Here is a 20,103-nt window from a genome sequence, read left to right on the forward strand (position 1 = left end):
AAAGACCTACTCATTTTTTCCTTTTGTTTCTATTTTTTGGTACCTTGGAAGTCGAACAGAATCCGTTCTGGAAGTCCATTCGACTTCCAAAATGTTTGGAAACCTAAAGAGCAGCTTCTGATTGGCTCAAACACTCGTTTCCGGTTTTCGATCGTTTGGAAGCTGAAACGTACAAGTTCCAAGGCGTTTGGCAACCAAGGTACAACTGTAATCTCTAACTGAAAAGGTTTCAATAATAAAAAATAAAGTGATGCAAATAAAAAAAATGAAAAACACAAAAATGTGAATATACGAATACATTCAATATATGAGAAAATACCCTAAAACCATACACTCTTATATAAATTTGATATTATCCTAATACGTATGCAAATATTAATAGCCTACTACACTTTATATAAACATGTCCAATACAACGTCATATTTATCCAAAGTCTACATTTGTAAGCAGTCCATTCCTAAGTTGTGAGAGGCCTACTCAAGAGAAAGGGTATTGTACTTATGATTGGGGCCTAGAGCACGGAGCAGAAAATGACTATACAGAGGCACATTTTCTGATCAGCTCATAGAGTAAGGCTGGGGAGAAGGAGCCGGCAGTGCTTCTCAAATTCCTTCTAAAGTCTGGGGCAACCAGCCAAGGTCAGATGGGAACATGGCAGGGTGTGTAAAGCACACTCCCTAGACCAGCCCCATTCAATTCTTTGAGAGAACCTGGGTGGGATAATTAACACCCCAATTGTGCTACAACCTCAAGGAGACCACAGCCCCATTTCTGCCACACAGCTCTGCAGCACAATAGTTAGGAACCAGCACGAAGGGAGCTGCTACTTTGAATGGCAGGGCTGCCCTGGGCTGCCCCCACATGCAAGTGGCCTGCACTTTAGCACAGCAGATGGAAGAGTGTGAGTCACATTTCTGCCCCCAACAGTGCTCCACAGCTACGCACGTGTCTTGGCTGAGCCTCGGCCCAGCATACCTGAAGGAATGTCTCCACCCCCATCGTTCAGCCCGGACACTGAGGTCCAGCTCCGAGGGCCTTCTGGCAGTTCCCTCACTACGAGAAGTGAGGTTAGAGAACTAGGCAGAGGGCCTTCTTGGTAGTGGCACCCGCCCCGTGGAATGCCCTCCCATCAGATGTGAAGGAAATAAATAACTATCTGACTTTTAGAAGACAGCCCTGTTTAGGGAAGTTTTTTTATGTTTGATGTTTTATCGTTTTTTTAATATTCTGTTGGGAGGTGGCCAGAGTGGCTGGGGAAACCCAGCCAGATGGGCAGGGTATAAATAAATTATTATTATTAATAATAATATCATCATCATCAATGGCTCATCCCAGGACAGGCAGCCCCTTCTTCCACCCACCTGTCTGCCCACATGTTTGCCAAGAAAAAAATACAGTGGTACCTCAGGTTACAGACGCTTCAGGTTACAGTCTCCGCTAACCCAGAAATAGTGCTTCAGGTTAAGAACTTTGCTTCAGTATGAGAACAGAAATCGGGCTCCGGGAGGCCCCATTAGCTAAAGTGGTGCTTCAGGTTAAGAACAGTTTCAGGTTAAGAATGGACCTCCAGAACGAATTAAGTACTTAACCCGAGGTACCACTGTAATGCTAATCGAGGCCTGTTTCAGTCTCATAGGCTTTCCTGCCTGTGACTCCGAATAGACATCTCTACTCCAAAAAGCATCCTGTGAAAGATGGAGGGATTCTGCACGGTGCCTTCCATTTGCCCATCTTTACCTGACAAGGGTCTCCTCTGGACAGATCCAGCATGTGGAAGAGGAAGCCCAGCTCACAGCTCAGGCAGAACTCTTTCTGGCACAAGTGGTTCTGGACCAGGCAGCGCACCGGCTCTAGGAAATACAGGACCTGAAGAAAGGAAGATGGGTAGATGAGACCGAGGTTATCACAGGAAGGCGGAGGCAATGCATCACAGAGAAAGCAACTTTGCACCCACCTGGATCATGCAGTTGCAGTAGGAATTTGGAATATGGGGCTCTAGCCCGGCAAAGAGAGTCTTGTTGTAATGTTTGAAGTCAAAGTCCTCCAAGCCCAACTTGGAGTATTTAATTGTGACCTACATCAGGAAAGAAAATATAATTGTACAGCAAGGATATTGTTTACACGGGAGCACACACTTATTCGACACGCCAACCTGAGGAAGAGAACCACAGCCCAAGTGAAACTGTCCAAAGGCCCTTTGTTTCTGGCACACCTGCACCTCCGCAAGCTACCTGCACGAGCTCATCCGATTCTCTCGAGATCTTAATCTGCCCAGAAGCCGAGATCGCAATGCAGATTTCAAGGCTGTTCTCATGTGACTCAAACCCACGAATGGAGGTAACGCGAAAATCCCCATTCGCTTTTCTTGCTTCACAGATGGCAACATGAGGCAATCTGCCTCACAAGGAACGGGCTGTGCGCAAGACTTCTACCAACCCTGGTCTGGCAAGCTTTCATTATGCAAGAGAGAGGACTGTTCTACCATAGTCTAATTTATGTTGGGACAGAATGGGAATTTAAAGGGCTGGCTTCAAAGTGCATGGCCCTTCGTGCTGCCTTCTGGTGCCCCTAGAAAGCCAGTGTGGTGTAGTGGTTAAGAGCGGTAGTCTCATAATCTGGGGAACCGGGTTCACGTCTCCGCTCCTCCACACGCAGCTGCTGGGTGACCTTGGGCCAGTCACACTTCTCTGAAGTCTCTCAGCCTCACTCACCTCACAGAGTGTTTGTTGTGGGGGAGGAAGGGAAAGGAGAATGTTAGCCGCTTTGAGACTCCTTAGGGTAGTGATAAAGCGGGATACCAAATCCAAACTCTTGTTCTTCTTCCTAGTCACTTTTCTTCCTGAAAACACTTTGCATCTCCCTCTGTAGATATGGGGCAGGCTTCAACTAAGGAGTCCCGTCAGCAGAAGACCACCAGAAAGACTTCTACTTGTACAACAGGGTTTTTCCCCCACTCACCTCATGTGCCCCACAAAATTAGCTCAATGGGGTCGGGAGAACCCCTGGAACAGAATGCAGGGGAATAAGAGGGGGAATTGTTCTGTCTGTAAGCTGAAATGCTTGCCCTGACGAAAAGATCGACGTAGTACAATGCTGAATTCCTTCCATTATATATCAAATATACATTCGTTCATACCTTCCTCTGCAAAACATCCAACACCCTGGCAAGTGTTTAAACACAGACCTTCCTGTATTTCTTTGCCACCATGTAGATATGCGGTTCCTCTTCCCGTCCAATGGGGGATTCAGGGACCTGGTTGAAATTATCAAACTCGTTGTCCAGCTCTTTCAGTCGATAGGGAATCTGAAAAAGACAGTGGGATGCCAATCCACAGAGCTTCTGCACTGTAACCTTTGCAATTTTGGGCTTTCTAATATCAGAATGAGCTACCCTCAGATATCAGAAGAGAAGTAGGAGCATGTGAAAAATACCACATGTACCCTGTTTGAACCTAAAACACAAAGGAGCCTGGATAGCTCAGTTGCTTAGAGCATGGTACCGATAATGCCAAGGTTGCAGGTTCGATCCCTGTATGGGGCAGCTGCATAACCCTGCATTGCAGGGGGTTCAACTGATCAGGGGTCAGCAAACTTTTCCAGCAGAGGTCCACTGTCCCTCAGACCTTGCAAGGGGGGGGGGCAGACTATATTTTGGAAAAAAGAAATGAACAAATTCCTACGCCCCACAATTAACCCAGAAATGTATTTTAAATAAAAGCACACATTCTGCTCATGTAAAAACACCAGGCAGGCCCTACAAATAACCCAGAGATGCATTTTAAATAAAAGGACACATTCTGCTCATGTAAAAACACCAGGCAGGCCCTACAAATAACCCAGAAATGTATTTTAAATAAAAGCACACATTCTGCTCATGTAAAAACACCAGGCAGGCCCTACAAATAACCCAGAGATGCATTTTAAATAAAAGGACACATTCTGCTCATGTAAAAACACCAGGCAGGCCCTACAAATAACCCAGAGATGCATTTTAAATAAAAGGACACATTCTACTCATGTAAAAACACGCAGATTCCCGGACCGTCCGGATTTAGAAGGCGATTAGGCCCGGATCCGGCCCCCGGGCCTTAGTTTGCCTACCCACGGACTAGATCAGGCACCCCTAACTTGCGGCCCTCCAGATGTTTTGGCTTACAACTCCCATGATCCCTAGCTAACAGGACCAGTGGCCGGGGATTATGGGAATTGTAGTCCAAAACATCTGGAAGGCTGAAGGTTGGGGATGCCTGGAATAGATGATCCTGGGGATCGCTTCCAACTCTACAATTCTATGATCCTAAGGCTGCTGCTACCTGGCTTTTTCTCACCATGTTGGCTCCAAAATGCACATCCATGTAAGTGACACACAACACAACACAACACAACACATGGAGCTGCCTCTCACCCTATGAGGCAGAAGCAGATAGGCAATCAAAGTGTTAGCTGGCATCCACTTCTAAAGTAGCACACTTCTAAAGCAGCATTTTAAATTTCAGGTTATGTGAGGTTACAGGACGTGCTGGTTCTTAAGCTAAGCTATACCCAGCAGGATCTACCTTCCTTACAAACAAAACAAAAAATCAGCATATTCTGTGGCATTACAAATCTAAAGAAAACATATTCAGAATTCAGATGAAGAAATCAGTTCCCCAGCCACACCCTAAACCACAAGCCGTTCTGGAGTAAACAAGATACAGTGGTGCCCCGCAAGACGAACGCCTCGCAAGACGGAAAACCCGCTAGATGAAAGGGTTTTCCGTTTTGGAGGCGCTTCGCAAAATGAATTTCCCTATGGGGTTGCTTCGCAAGACGAAAAAATCTTGCGAGTTCCCGCGGTTTCCCCCCCCCCTTTTCCTAAGCCGCTTAACAGCTGATCCGCTGATAAGCCGCTTAACAGCTGATCGCTAAAAGCCGCTAGACCGTCAATAGCGCTAATCCGCTAAGCTGTCAATGGGCTTGCTTCGCAAGAGGAAAAAACCGCTAGACAAAGAGAACGGATTCTTTTCGTCTTGCGAGGCACCACTGTATTTAACAATACATAGTTAAAGCTCTGGTTTTTCCAGTAGTGATGTATGGAAGTGAGAGCTGGACCAGAAAGAAGGCTGATCGCCGAAAAATTGATGCTTTTAAATTATGGTGCTGGAGGAGACTCTTGAGAGTCCCACGGACTGCAAGAAGATCAAACCTCTCCATTCTGAAGGTAATCAGCCCTGAGTGCTCACTGGAAGGACAGATCCTGAAAGCTGAGGCTCCAATACTTTGGCCAGCTCCTGAGAAGAGAAGACTCCCTGGAAAACACCCTGATGTTGGGAAAGATGGAGGGCACAAGGAGAAGGGGACGACAGAGGATGAGTTGGTTGAACAGTGTTCTCAAAGCTACCAGCCTGAGTTTGACCAAACTGCGGGAGGCAGTGGAAGACAGAAGTGCCTGGCGTGCTCTGGTCCATGGGGTCACGAAGAGTCAGACGCGACTAAACGACTAAACAACAAATAACCATCACCCAAGAAGTACGACTCTCAAGGTGTTCAACAGGCATGAAAGTGCCAGACAGCCAACTAGCTACCTGGTTTCGGAGTTTGTTCCTGGGGTTTGGAGCATATCCAATGAAGCCAACTTTCTTCATGGCACGAAGGATCTCTGGGTCAACCGCTGGGGCTCGTCTACAAAACAAACTGTGGCTCAGACAATGCCTTCCAACCCCATTTGACAGTGAACTCCCCAAAGCAGCGAGGCAAGCTTCCCAAAGAGATGCAGCCATTTATGTGGGGAGCTGTGGGATCCCAGGGACCGTGCCCAGATATTGGAAGAATTTAAAATCCCCTACCTCTATTACTGGATGCAATGTTACCAGACTCTGAAAGGAATCTTATGTCCCTCCCAGGATACCCAGAGTGAATTAAAATAATATTTAAAGAGGGGTAAATACAGAATAAGTGGGACGCGGGTGGCGCTGTGGTCTAAACCACAGAGCCATGAGTGCCGCAACCCCAGAGTCGTCCATGACTGGACCTAATGGTCAGGGGTCCCTTTACCTTTTTAAATACAGAATAACATGCAACGTCTATACAGTGGGACCTTGGTTCCCGAACGTCTTTGTTGCCGAACAAATCAGCTCCCAAACGCTGAAAACCAGGAAGTGTTCCAGTTTGAGAATGTTTTTTTGGAAGCCGAACATCCGATGTGGCTTCTGAGTGAGTGCAGTAAGCTCCTGCAGCCAATCGGAAGCTGTGCCTTGGTTTTCGAACGGTTTCGGGAGTCGAATGGACTCCCGGAACAGATTATGTTTGAGAACCAAGGTACCACTGTAATGTAAAAGAACAAAGTACCGTATTTTTCGCTCCATAAGGCGCACTTAGTTTTTAGAGGGGGAAATCAAGGGGGAAAATATTATTTCCCCCCTCAGCCTCAAAGAGCAGCTTCTTGAGGCTGCTGGGGGAAGCCCGGTTTCACCCCCCCCAGCCCCAAAGAGCAAAGAAGCCAAGACAGCGAGTGGGATCCATCCCGCTGGCTGTCTTGGCTTCCTCTTTAGCTGCGCGAAACCTCTCCGGCTGGGAGAGGCTGCATGTAGCTATGGCAATTCCCCCACCTCCCGCAAAAGCGCACAGGAGCCTTGCACCCTTTAAGGAGCGTGCAGCTCCTGAGGGCTTTTCTATGAGGAGGGAGAAGAGACTGACTGGCCGCGTCAGTCCCTTCTCCCTCCTGGGGAAAAGCCCGCAAGAGCCGCGCGGAGCTTGTGTGCGGCTCTTGGGGGCTTTTCCTGCCTGCCTCCCCCCTGCATTCACTTCATAAGATGCACACACATTTCCCCTTACTTCTTAGGAGGGAAAAGGTGCGTCTTATGGAGCAAAAAATACGGTAATTAAATTACAGCCCCATATCAACAAGGAGCAGATTAGAAGAAAGGAAACCACCAAGAACTCTCACACCACCACCCAAGAAAGTGGGGGTGGGGAACCTTTTTCAGCCTGAGAACTTCCAGGGTCCACATGATGGTGGTGGGAGGGGCAAGCGGTAAAAGTGGGCAGAGAAACAAATGTGAATTTTACCTTTGTACAGAAGGCTAGTTTCTGCACACACGCCTCTCTATTGCCCATCTAGGCAAGAGGCATTATTAGAGCTCAAGGACACATTACAGCCAGACAAAAAGAGTACTGAGGGCCAGACAGAGACCCTCATTTGGCCCCCAGTTCTGAGGTTCCCCACCCCTAGACCCTAAAGGTCTGTACTTCTCTCTAGATTTCCTATTCTAAAGAACTACCTGGGAGCAGGGGCAGAGTTAGAAACCGGCCAATCTGACAACAGGGACTCGGTGGTCAGCGGCACAGGTATAAGCGACAGAGGCATGAGATCCTGGTTCCAGTCAAGGTGGGGCAAGGTGTCCACAATGCAAGGCAAAGCGAAGTCAGTCTCCCGGGAGTAGGCATTGAAGGTGATCTCGGGCGAGTCAGTCCACAGGTGGACACAGCCCTCGGAGTCTCCAAAAACCATGGCTTGTTTGCTGGCAGACACATCAAAGCTCATGATCAGCTGGCCCACGGTATTGACGTGGAAGATGTCGGCCGGATTGGCCAATCCAGTGGGTTCGCAGAACTGACACTGACCTAGAAAGGAAGAGCAAATCACGAATTTTAATAGTCAAAAAGTGGAAAACGCAAGAATTACCAACTGTGGAAGATTGGCAGATGAAGATGATGGACTTTATGGAGCTAGCTGACCTTACCGGAAGGATCCGTGACCAGAAAGAAGAGGAATATCAAGAAGATTGGAAGAACTTTAAAGACTATTTGAATAAATATTGTAATATTAAAAATTAGAAGTCACTTGAAAGTACCAAAGAGGCTTAGGATTAAATTAGTAGTTAAATAAATGAGATTTAGAATGTTAAGAAAAGTTAAGAAATCTGATTATAATTGTTTTTGAATAATGATGTTGGAAAACTGTTACATTCAGATACAAGGAAATTCAGATGGGAGGGACTAGAGGAAGTCAAATGATATGTTTATGAGATTGGAAGTTTAATTAATTAGCTAATCTGTGTTGTTTATGTGTTTGCTGTTGTATTTTCTGTTTTTATTCATTTTACTAGTTTTATTTGTTTTTTATTTTTGTACTTGTTTTACAATATGTGCTATATTTGTATGAAACTTAATAAAAATTATTGGGGGGAAAGAAAAAAACAGAAAGGAAGAGCAAATCAGATGTGTGGTTTCTCTGCAGGTCTTTTAATGCAAACTGTCCCGAGCTTGACTTGATTCGTCACACTGTGGGCATCTCTTGAAGGTGGCTAGATTCAAACAGGACAGGACTCTGAAGTCCCAGCACATCCAAAGCAGAGGGTGAGGCAACGTGGCCTCTGTGGTCTAGCTACCTACCTGTCTGGGAGATGATGGCAAGGCGAGATGTGTACGTAGGAATGAACTTCAGAAACAGAGGGTCAATGTGGACCTGCAGAGGTGTGATGGCTCTCAGCATGCGCAGGTCATACACCTTGAGGAAGCGATCGCAGGCTAGGCCATTCATTCGGCTGGAGAAGCCACAGGTCACCAGCAGGTTGCCGTGGACATCAAAATCTGACAGACTACCGGAGTAGGCATCAAACTCATGCTCCACAGCAAAAGTGCGGAGATCACGCAAGGAAACCTAAGGAAGGAACAGAAGATACCCTAATATATCTGATTTAAAAGAAGCACCACGAGAGAACAATGGAATAGAATGGTGTCGAGTGAATTAACTGGGCATTTTTCTCTCTGTGTTCCTCCTGTAAAGTCAGAGACCTCCTTTGTACATCACTCAGGTGCTGCACATGGCACAAATACAGTGGTACCTCGGGTTACATACGCTTCAGGTTACACACTCCGCTAACCCAGAAATAGTGCTTCAGGTTAAGAACTTTGCTTCAGGATAAGAACAGAAATCGGGCTCCTGGAGGCCCCATTAGCTAAAGTGGTGCTTCAGGTTAAGAACAGTTTCAGGTTAAGAACGGACCTCCGGAACGAATTAAGTACTTAACCCGAGGTACCACTGTACAGTCATACCTCGGGTTGAAGTAATGGAGCGCATTACTTCCGGGTTTTGCCGCTCGCGCATGTGCAGACGGTCAAAATGACATCACGCGCATGCGCGAAAGAGGCGAATCACGACCCACACATGCGGGTTGTGTTCCCTTCAGGATGCAAATGGGGCTCTGGAACGGATCCCGTTCGCATCCAGAGGTACCACTGTAAGCCATAGTATGACTTGCCATGTTGTTTGAAGCCAGAATGTGGTTTGTCAACTGCAAAAACCAGTCAGTCCTACTTGGGGAATAAAAGCTGCTCCCCAAGTTCAAATATAACAATCAGACTCTGTGTGAAGTGTAACCCGTACAGATTCCTACTCATTTAAAAAAAAATGTTAAAAAATACTCCAAGCCCAAATTCACCCCATCAAACCAACATATGTGGAAAGTTTGGCACTGGAACGTCTTGCTTCAATTTTAAAGGGGAAAAGAACTAATTTTCATAAGGCACAAGCTCTCACTGCGTTACTGGAGTGCCTGTAGCTCTCAAAAATTTGGGGGGGGGGCAGTGATGATAAGATGCTCAGTGTTACCTTTCCCGATGTGTGGCCACAGAAGAAGAAACGGTTTGACTGTCTCATGATAGTGACCCCAGGCACTTCCACTGTGTACTAAAATAGAGATATAAAAAGTGGGATTAAGATCTGGACAGAGGCAAAGCACACCACTATGAATATACAGATGCTACATTATTCAGGGGGAAAGGGTAGAACTGCCAATAATAATAATAATAATAATAATAATAATAATAATAATAATAAATTTTATTTATATCCCGCCCTCCCCAGCCGAAGCCGGGCTCAGGGCGGCTAACAACAATAAAACAGTACAACAGTGTCAAGCAGCGAATCCCTATTATTTCCCACGCAGCACCAAAGGAAGAAATAAGTTTGCTTAAAAAACAAAACAACCTGAATGACAATATAAGGAAAAATAAAAATAATTCAGTGGCAATGCCTTTGAATGGACATCTGTTTGCAAAAATAAAACATGGCATACAGCCTTCTTCTATCATAAGATTAAGGATACAATAAAAAAAATGAGGTCCAGCTCTAAGGGCCTTCTGGCAGTTCCCTCACTGTGAGAAGAAAGGTTACAGGGAACCAGGCAGAGGGCCTTCTTGGTAGTGGCACCCTTCCTGTGGAATGCTCTCTCATCAGATGTCAAAGAAATAAACAATTACACAACTTTCCAAAGACATCTGAAGGCAGTCCTGTATTGGGAAGTTTTTAATGTTTGATGTCCAACTGTGTTTTTATATCACGTTGGAAGTTGCCCAGAATTGCTGGGGCAACCATCAGATGGGTGAGGAATAAGTAACAAAATGTTGTTATTATTATAGCACTACATACAAACAAGATCAATAAATGTGTCCGTATCTTTCTATCCATCTATTGATCCAGTACATCCAGATAATACTATGGAAAGGTTCTACAATTTTTGTTACAGGAAAAAAACTTACATTACTTTCATACACACTATTATGCTGAGAAGCACCACTTTTAAAAAATGATATTATTAGGGAAGCCTATAGATGTGTTGCAACATTTTTTTCCTGAAGAATTAAAAAAAAAGGGAAAGTTAATACATTTTAGAGATTGCTCTTTTCATGAGGTCAGAAATAGGAATGTTGACATTTCACCTTCTGTTTGAACTTTCGAACTTTTGGCTTCAACCTGTTACTTTTATGTTAAATTAAAATTCTGGTGACAAAAACATTATATGGTTGTTGTTGTTGTTGTTGTTGTTGTTGTTATCGTCATCATTATTATTATATCTCCAAAGCATCTCTTTAGGTTGGGAGACAAAAATATTTTGGATTGGGTATAACAGGAGCCAAGCCTACTTGGATAAAGGTAAAGGTAAAGGGACCCCTGACTGTTAGGTCCAGTCGCAGATGACTCTGGGGTTGCGGCACTCATCTCGCTTTATTGGCTGAGGGAGCTGGCATACAGCTTCCGGGTCATGTAGCCAGCATGACTAAGTCGCTTCTGGCAAAACCAGAGCAGTGCACAGAAACGCCGTTTACCTTCATGCCAGAGAAGTACCTATTTATCTACTTGCACTTTGACGTGCTTTCGAACTGCTAGGTTGGCAGGAGCTGGAACAGAGCAACGGGAGCTCACCCCATCATGGGGATTCGAGCCGCCAACCTTCTGATCAGCAAGCCCTAGGCTCAGTGGTTTAGACCACAGCACCACCCGTGTCCCATGCCTACTTGTATACATCATCACAACGAGGAACAAGATCTCCTCCTGCCATTCTGCCCCAGATTAAACCAGATTAAACCAGTCATTTTGTTATCCACTGGAGATTCCTGTTCATCTTTGTGTTAGCTTAACATGACAAAACCTCAACATCTTTGGTTCTGGGTAATCATATTCAATGCAACGCATTAGGGTCAGATATGTGAGAAGCGTGTGTTACCTTTTGAGTTTCTTGGACTGTATTGAGGTCTATCTCTATCACATGGCTGGTGAGTCCCCCAACAAGCAAGGTGCTGGGATCAGTCAGTAGTAGACTGTGCATGTCCTCACTCTCATCCATGCTAGAGGAGGAGAAAGAGGAACTGTGAGAACCAATGCTGACCTAGTATTTTCCATTCAGTCATTGCTACATGTGAGCTCACCAAGTGAATCAAAGTGACATCAGAATCTTGCATCATGAAACCTTTGGGGACCATTCCAGGAAAAAGGAGGTGGCTAAACTATATTGATGCAAATTTCCCACCTAGATGTCCTCAAGCAATAAATTTTATAAAGGAAGCAGGAAATGCTACACTGAAGCACGTCCACATGCTTCATGAGGAGCAACAGGATATGACATCAAAGCCCTCTTCTCAAGCTTGCCCTGGAATATACCAAATAATTAAAGCCTGCAAATTGTGTACATCTCACACAGCTTCCCACACCAGATGTGTGACTGTAGTACATGGATTTCATAATATTCCTAAGGCTATAACTGGCATTCTTCCAAGTAAACTCTACACAGAGACCAAAGACTGGGCAGGGCCCATTTCCAAAAATGCTCAAACCACCACACCCCCAGCAGAAGGCACTTACAGGTAATCGAAGATTATAAGTCCCCCTCTGGACATATATTTGAGGTTGTTTTTGGTCAGGAAGAGTACCCCATTCTCTAGACTCTGGATCTGTCGAATGTCATCACTACTATGAACCTGGAAGGAAGAGTAACGCTCCAAGGCTGGGCCGAAGAAAGAAGTGGCATGACCCTGAAAAAGAGGGAGGCAAGCAACTCAAGTCACCCTCACATCAGATTTGACCTGTAACATATCCTGCATGTAGCCAGCTCATTTTAATATTTATGAGACCTTCTGGCTCCTTCATCTACTTTTCCACCCCAACCACAGTTCTCCGCTGAACAAGCCATATTTCTGTTGAATATAACACTAAGAGTTACCACGGTTTTAAAGACATAGGTGGACAACTTGTGTCTTTCCTGATAGTGCTGATCTCCTTGAGGATAGGATATACACTGAATTTAAAAAAGAAAGCTAGAATCCTTGGCATTCTAAGCCGGAACCTACAAGAAAACAAGAATCTTATAGGGGTATGTAGCCTTCCGCAATGGAGCTGAAATCAGGAGTTTCTAGACAATCGTATCATTAATCCCAACCGTCCTCAATGTATGATCCAGCATACTGTATAACTCTTCTGATCATCACTGACATGTAATGAGAATCCCTTACCCCATGGTTGCCAACCCAGAGCATTTCTTCATGTAGGTCAAAGTGTGAGAAGGAGACAGGAACGCCCACTTCAGAGACAACGGTGTGGAGCTCCGAGTACATGCCCTCCATGATATGCACTGAGTCAGGCACAGGGATGCCCTCCAATGGCACCCCTTCTGGATCCAGCTCCACATTCTGTAGTAGGCTAGCATTGAGGTGCGGATCCAGAGCAGGGTGCAGGGCAGGTACATACTCTGCGAGGGCTGGGTCAAGACCTTCAAAATTCATGGCGGAGGTTTACCTGCAAGGCAAAGAAAGGAATTCAAGAAGACAGAATCTTTCACTACCTGTGTAGAGCAAGCATGCTAGAGAAGTTAACATAATGCCTGCTATAAACACAATCTCTAATACGGACCAAAGCATAGGACAGTAACTGACAGATTGCAGCTTTCAAGATAAACATAAAAGGTAAAAGTAAAGGACCCCTGATGGTTAAGTCCAGTTGTGAACGACTCTGGGGTTGCGGCGCTCATTTTGCTTTACTGGCCAAGGGAGCCGATGTTTGTCCGCAGACAGTTTTTCCAGGTCATGTGGCCAGCATGAATAAGCCACTTCTAGTGAAACCAGAGCAGCACATGGAAACACCGTTTACCTTCCCGCCGGAGCGGCACCTATTTATCTACTTGCACTTTGACATGCTTTTGAACTGCTAGGTGGGCAGGAGCTGGGACCAAACAACGGGAGCTCACCCCGTCGCAGGGATTCGAACCACTGACCTTCCGATCGGCAAGCCCTAGAGCGCCACATATTCCTCCATAAAAATTGCTCCAATACAGCAATTCCTAAACTAGTTGCTGTAACTGCTGCCCGAAACGTGCTGTGCTGTGAAAAATATATTAATTTATTGCATCAACTGGGAACCAAAATATAAAATAAGAATAATAATAGAGTGGTACCTCTGGATGCGAACAGGATCCGTTCTGGAGCCCCGTTCAAATCCTGAAGCAAATGTAACACGCGACTGCGCGTACACGGGTCACATTTTGCCGCTTCTGCGCATGCGCGTGATGTCATTTTTAGCATCTGCGCATGCGGCGAAACCCGGAAGTAACGCGCTCCGTTACTTCCGGGTCGCCGTGGAGTGCAACCGAAAATATTCACCCCAAAGCTACTTCAATCCGAGGTATGACTGTAAGAATAACTATTTATTATTTCTACCCCACCCATCTGGCTGGGTTTCCCCAGCCACTCTGGGTGGCTTCTAACAGAAGATTTAAAATACATTAAAACATCAGTCATTAAAAACTTTTCTAAACAGGACTCCAGAGGAGGCTGCCTACTGCACCTCTGCATGACACTATTCTGGTCCTGCCTCCTTCAAAGCAGCCTTCGCAGGTGGGTAATCTTCTGTATCTCTGTAATGAGCGCAATTAAATTGTTCAATCACTCTCAGTGCAGAAATGTGGCAGAATTACTAGTCCTCAGAGGCTGCCCACTGCATCTCTTCATGAGTGACTACTCTGAATTTACCTCAGAAAGCATGCTCTGAACAGTAACTCACACAAACATACTGGGTGAACTTCTCTGAAGATTGACAATGGTTACTTTTTCCATACTACAAAGATAAGATTGTGCATGTATAACACAGGAGCGTGTATCCAGTCAGGGAGAAGGCAAGATTCAACAATCAGAAATCTACCCTAATGGCTGTTTACTCTAAACTGCCACAAGGCAAAGCGAAATTGGACAAGCGGCACCTGTTTCTTTGTCGACAAAAACTCCAGTCAGATAGGATGAAATGTGCTACTGGCACTGCTGGCACCCACACTTTGGTTGCCAACTTCTTTTTTAATAAACCTTGCTCCTGAACCTTCAAGCAGAAGCTTGGCTTGCCCTAATTAAACTGGCTAGGTGCAAATTCCTAACCTGGGGAGAAATGAATGGATAAATAATTCTGGAAACGACGATTTCAGGCTGCAAGTTAAAAGGCATGGGAGCAGGTTCATGTGAATAACTTGGCAACCCTACCCACAGGTTACCCCATGGGAAACCCAGCCAGATGGACGGGGTATAAATAAATAACTACCAAACTTTTAGAAGACATCTAAAGGCAGCCCTGTTTAGGGAAGCTTTTAATGTTTAATAGGTTATTGTATTTTAGGGTTCTGTTGGAAGCCGCCCAGAGTGGCTGGGGAAACCCAGCCAGATGGGCGGGGTATAAATAATAAATTATCATTTATTATTTTTATTATCCTCATCAACATCCCTGATGTACACTAAAACTTCAGCTGGAGAGTCAGCCCACACTCATGGGTTGTACCTAGATCTAGGAAGAGTTGCGGCAGTGGCCTCGTTACCACGTTTCGTTTCGGGAACTGCTGTTGTTTTTGTTGAGAGAAATAGAAAGGCAGCGAGGTGCAATGATGCAACTCCTCTGTGGTTACACAGAAGCAGCGCTTGCAGCCTGTAGTGCAAGGGAAGGCGAAAGCTGGAGCTGCCCACATCCTCGCTTCCAGCCAGAGACCCATAGCAAAGGTCAAAAGTTTAAAGCGCACCCCCCAAAAAACTTGGGCTGGGTACCAAGGGCCAGGCGGTTACCCATAACTCTTTACGTCACAGGGGCCAACTACCCAGAATCCACTGCGGGAGGAAGGGAAGTGAGACAATGGTAAATTACCCAGACCCTCCTAACCCATAACTTGGGGGTTGGGGGACGAATTAGTCACACTTCTCTGCTTCTGAATAACCCCAACTCTCCCCCCCCCCTCAGCCCATGCAAATTAGCCCAAGGTTCATTTTATGGGTTACCCACAATCCTTTGCTCTTCCGGGTCCCCTTCCCTCCGCCGCTGCCTTTTCCCCACCGCCCTCTTCGCCGCCGCTATGGCAACGCCAGCCCCTCTCCTTTCTCCCCCCGCTTCGGCTTCAGCCGCAGCGCCTCAAGCAGGGGAGGGGTGTGTGCCCGTGTGCCCTCGACCAATGGCGAGGCCGCCGTGGGGAGGGAACAACCAATCAGAGCGAAGTGGCGGCGGCCGCGCCTCCCTCGTCATTTACATGCTTGACGCTGAGCGCGCGCGCGCGCTTGAGGGATGGCGCTGCGAAAGGGACAAAAAGAGTGGGGTTTTTCTTTTTTAACGGGTGTGAGTCAGTGAATTAAAGGGAAAAGGTTAGCTGTACCTGTGAACTCCGTGCCCCTCAGTTTTTGCGTGGGGTGCATTTGGTGGGAATTGTACCTTTTTGTTTACTCCTGTTAGTCATGAGTAAGGAAAGCCAGGCTAGTTTATTTTGCCTAGCATGCAATGTCATATAGTATAAGCATGGCATGCAATGTCATATAGTATAAGCATGGCATGCAATGTCATATAGTAAAAGCTATGGTTTTCCCAATAGTGATGTATGGAAGTGAGAGCTGGACCATAAAGAAGGCTGATTGCTGAAGAATTGAAGCTTTTGAATTAAGGTGCTGGAGGAGACTCTTGAGAGTCCCATGGACCACAAGCAGATCAAACCTCTCCATTCTTAAGGAAATCAGCCCTGAGTGCTCACTGGAAGAACAGATTGTGAAGCTGAGGCTCCAATACTTTGGCCACCTCGTGAGAAGAGAAGACTCCCTGGAAAAGACCCTGATGTTGGGAGAAGGGGATGACAGAGGACGAGATGGTTGGATAGTGTTATCAAAGCTACCAGCATGAGTTTGACCAAACTGTGGGAGGCAGTGGAAGACAGGAGTGCCTGGCGTGCTCTGGTCCATGGGGTCACGAAAAGTCGGACACGACTAAACGACTAAACAACAACAACAGCAACAAGGAAAAGCCGGGCTAGTTTATTTTCCCTGGCATGCAATGTCAGGGGGAGGAGAAGCATGTTACTCCACCTGACTGGTATTTTGCTTGCCTGCAGCCATGCTACTTCATCCTATTTTTAAAAAAAAAGTTCAAAAAGGAATTTAATCTCAGAAATAAATCGAACAGCTGTACTTTCCTGTCACAATGAATCAGTGCCTTGCCCGGCGTGCAAACCATGCAGCTTCCTTTTGCGCAATGCTGCGAGAAACGGCAGCAACTTTCCGTGATCCAGTTGGTTTGGCTAGTTGCCCATATTAGGAGGGGCTGGAGACTGGCAGCGTGAGAAGAGCACTGGGGCATCAGGTCAAATGCTCATCTGTTCATCGCCGCCAACACCACCACCCTCCTCCTCCTCCTCACAGTGGCCAACTCAATCTCTATGGGAAGAGCAGAGACAGGAAAAGGCCCTCTGCTGTTGTTGGACCCATACGCCTCCTTCCAGCGTGCCCAATGTGTTGCTCTGCTTTCCTTTGGAACGCACCAGCGAGGCCAGGGTGGGGGGAGGTCTTGTTGTCTGGGAGGCCCAGGACCTCCATACTGTGATAGGAATTTTGAGGTCTTAGATATATGTTAAATGTTCACAAGTGTACCAACCAAGCACATACATAGATCAGCAAAGGAAGACCGACCTGGAACCATTTTGATTCCCAAACTGTCCCAAACTGACCAAATGTTTTCTCTGCAAGGTCAAAGGGAAATGGAAAAGCCTCCCCATTGTCTTTTCCTTCACAAATCCTGTCTTAAGGGTATGTCTGTGTTTGAATAGGGTGTGAGCCCAGGAACTAAATATTTATCATTACAAAAGACTGGCCAGGCTACCCAGGCAATCCAGTCAAGTAACCTGCCAGACAGGAGAAAAACAACATTCAAATTTCTGTTTTAAGACCGCCTTTTCTGTGATGTAGGTATGATGTATCTGATGGGTGGTCTTAGGTTACACCCCTTCTGTGATGTATGTGTGATGTTTCTGGGGGTGGTCTTGATCTACAGGGTGGGAATTTCAAAAGTCTTTATAAGGCCTTGCGCGCCATTTTTTGGGTGAGGGGAGCACCCTGTTGCAACAGATCAATAAAGATTAAGCTTACTAGCTGCTTTGCTTCTCAATATTCTCTGGTTGGCCTCTGTTATTTTCTCCTACCAATAGGGAACCTATGTAAGGACTCTATATGGGCTCATAATACCTTTTCCCCATAAGGGAAAAGGGCAATTTTTGTTTACAACAATACCCACTGCCCAGGCTTGCTACCCGGTGAAGTCACTTTGGTGCTATTAACGCAGTAGTTAGACTTCACCCCCGGAGGGGCACTCCATTGTCTCTCGAGACATGCTGACAAAAACATTGCCACTCCCATCATCCTTGACCATTGGCTACGGATGATGGGTGGTGACCCAAATTTGAAAAAACATTGCACCTGGTGCAGAAGCGGGCTTTGGTCTTTCAAATTTCAGTGGCGCCCTGTGCAAAGCCAAAATTCAGCATGCTTTAAATGTATGGGGTTGTAGCCTATTGTGTTCTACTCAAGAGTCGCCCCATTGAAATTAATGGACCTAAGGTAAGGGTAAAGGTTAGGTCCAGTCGCGGACAACTGGGGTTGCGGCGCTCACTTCAGTCAGTCTGCTTGGAGTAAAACTGTGATGCATAGTGTGGGTGTGACCTGAACTTCCTTGTGAATGATCAGACAAAAAAATGGCTTGCTTCACCTGAAGAGAAAAGTACTGAATGTACTTCAGCACGAGCAATTACAAACTGCTTCCTGTAAGTGCCTTTAGGTCCACATTCTCCACTTTCCCAGTAAACCTGGGGTTAAGGGTGCATGTGCCAAGATTACAAACTGGGTTAGTAGTCCTGTATGGCAGCATTGCAAAAGCCTAGTGCTAGTGGTGATTAAGAATTGCCTCCAGATGTCTATGAAGAGAAGCTTTCAATGGGAATAGATGAGGACTATTTCAGATTTTGGTGGTGAGAGGAAGAGATTATAGTGTGGTACAAGATCTGGCAACATCCAGTTTCCACTCTCGGATACATTCAGAGAGGAGCAGTGTATTTTTCAGGGCTTTATTGCTGTTCAGTATATTCTACAATATGTACTGTTTGGACTTCTCCACACTTTTTGCCCTGCACTTTTTAGGCACAGGTCCATACCCTCCAAACTTTCTCTGATGAAAATAGGGACGTTCTAAGGAAAAGCAGGACATTCCGGAATCGTATCAGAAACCAGGACAGCTTCTATAAATCCAGGACTGTCCCTGAAAAATAGGGATACTTAGAGGGTCTGCTCCTGAATGCATTCAGAGAAATAGCAATGTATTTTTCAGATATTTTATTTCATTATGGTTTTGTATGTTCCATAATATGTATGCATGATATGCACTTTCTAGGCATATCAGAAAGTGCTTTCCTGGTCCATGTCTGAGCACTTCCTCCACCTCCTGCTTTCCCCAGGAAAACCCGATCTTTATCTCTGAATTGGTGCAAACAGCAATCCGGGTTTTCCGCAAATGGTCCTTTTCTCCGATTCAGCAGTAAAGAGTGGTTTTTCAAAGGGAAAATAGAGGAGGTAGAGGGTGGGGAAGTGCTCAGACTAACCAGGGAAACACAGACCTGTGCCTAGAAACATGGAATGGAAGTAAGTGTGGATGAATCCTAGGTAAGTATTAGCAACAGGATAGTCACACATACACAGCGAATACACAGAGGTGTGAGACTTTTCCTTTTCCTTTTTTCTAGTGAAAGCCTTTGTCATATTTTATGTGGAACTGAGGCCCATTCAGTATGAAGTGTAGTCACTCGAAGCATGGAATCCAGCGAACTAGCTGGAGAAGTAGGCGTGTCCTCACACACTCGGAGGGAAGTTCCCCTCCAGCCCATCAAATATGACTTAAGACAAGCTAAGAACAGGGTTTTTGGATTTCCCACTCCTATTTAGCCACAAATGACTGATATGGTAATTTATCAAGGATGTGTGGTCAGCATGGCTACTAGTAACCTTTGTTTACTAATATTCCCTAGTGGTGTAGCTGCGATCAGGGGCGTAGGAAGGGGGGCGGCGGGGGCAGTCCGCCCCGGTTGTCATCCCTAAGGGGGTAGGTGACAAAATCCCCCTGGGTGGATCGCTGCCACGCCAATCGCCCCCGGGCAGATCAACCTGCCCCCGGGTGCACGACATGTGCACCACTCCGGGTGCCCGAGTGGCTAGCTGTGCCACTGGCGGCAATAGCCTGTGTTAGCAACCAAAACAGACTTTTGTGGCCCCTTTAAAGATGCGCCCCTACAAGGGTGTTCAATGCCTCTGTGGGTTGCACAAACCTGACTTTGTCATGTATGCTTTTGTGCCCTTTTGTCCGTACATGAATGCTTTTGCTTTTGTGCCTCCAAGTCTCTCCCCACCCCTTCTCCCAAATTTATCTTGGTGTTTTCAATGATATTCTGAAATCAGAATCAATAACTCAAAGGCTGTTAAGGGGCAAGTGGCCTGCAGGCAGTACTTGAAATTAGCTGGGCACGTTT

At 46.0% G+C, this 20,103-nt stretch overlaps 1 protein-coding gene across 3 annotated transcripts in view; it reads right to left on the reverse strand.

Annotated features, from left to right (window-relative positions):
• Positions 1–15,716, reverse strand: part of PAN2 (poly(A) specific ribonuclease subunit PAN2) — a 37,498-nt gene extending 21,782 nt beyond the window's left edge. The window contains exons 1-11 of one of the 3 annotated variants that reach the window (XM_081898518.1): positions 15,564–15,716; positions 12,770–13,052; positions 12,123–12,292; positions 11,488–11,608; positions 9,594–9,671; positions 8,375–8,642; positions 7,261–7,603; positions 5,566–5,662; positions 3,186–3,305; positions 1,956–2,075; positions 1,739–1,867 (exon numbers count right to left, since the gene is read on the reverse strand). In XM_081898518.1, coding sequence (XP_081754644.1) covers positions 1,739–1,867; positions 1,956–2,075; positions 3,186–3,305; positions 5,566–5,662; positions 7,261–7,603; positions 8,375–8,642; positions 9,594–9,671; positions 11,488–11,608; positions 12,123–12,292; positions 12,770–13,039 — 1,716 coding nt within the window. In that variant the 5' untranslated portion in view covers positions 13,040–13,052; positions 15,564–15,716. Of the gene's footprint in view, positions 1–1,738; positions 1,868–1,955; positions 2,076–3,185; positions 3,306–5,565; positions 5,663–7,260; positions 7,604–8,374; positions 8,643–9,593; positions 9,672–11,487; positions 11,609–12,122; positions 12,293–12,769; positions 13,053–15,428; positions 15,501–15,559 lie in introns of those variants that run through there. The other 2 variants (XM_081898519.1, XM_081898520.1) reach the window with 2 other exon arrangements.
• Positions 15,717–20,103: the final 4,387 nt, after the last annotated feature.

Source organism: Podarcis melisellensis (genome assembly GCF_964234715.1).
Source record: "Podarcis melisellensis genome assembly, chromosome: 2".
NCBI lineage: Eukaryota > Metazoa > Chordata > Lepidosauria > Squamata > Lacertidae > Podarcis > Podarcis melisellensis.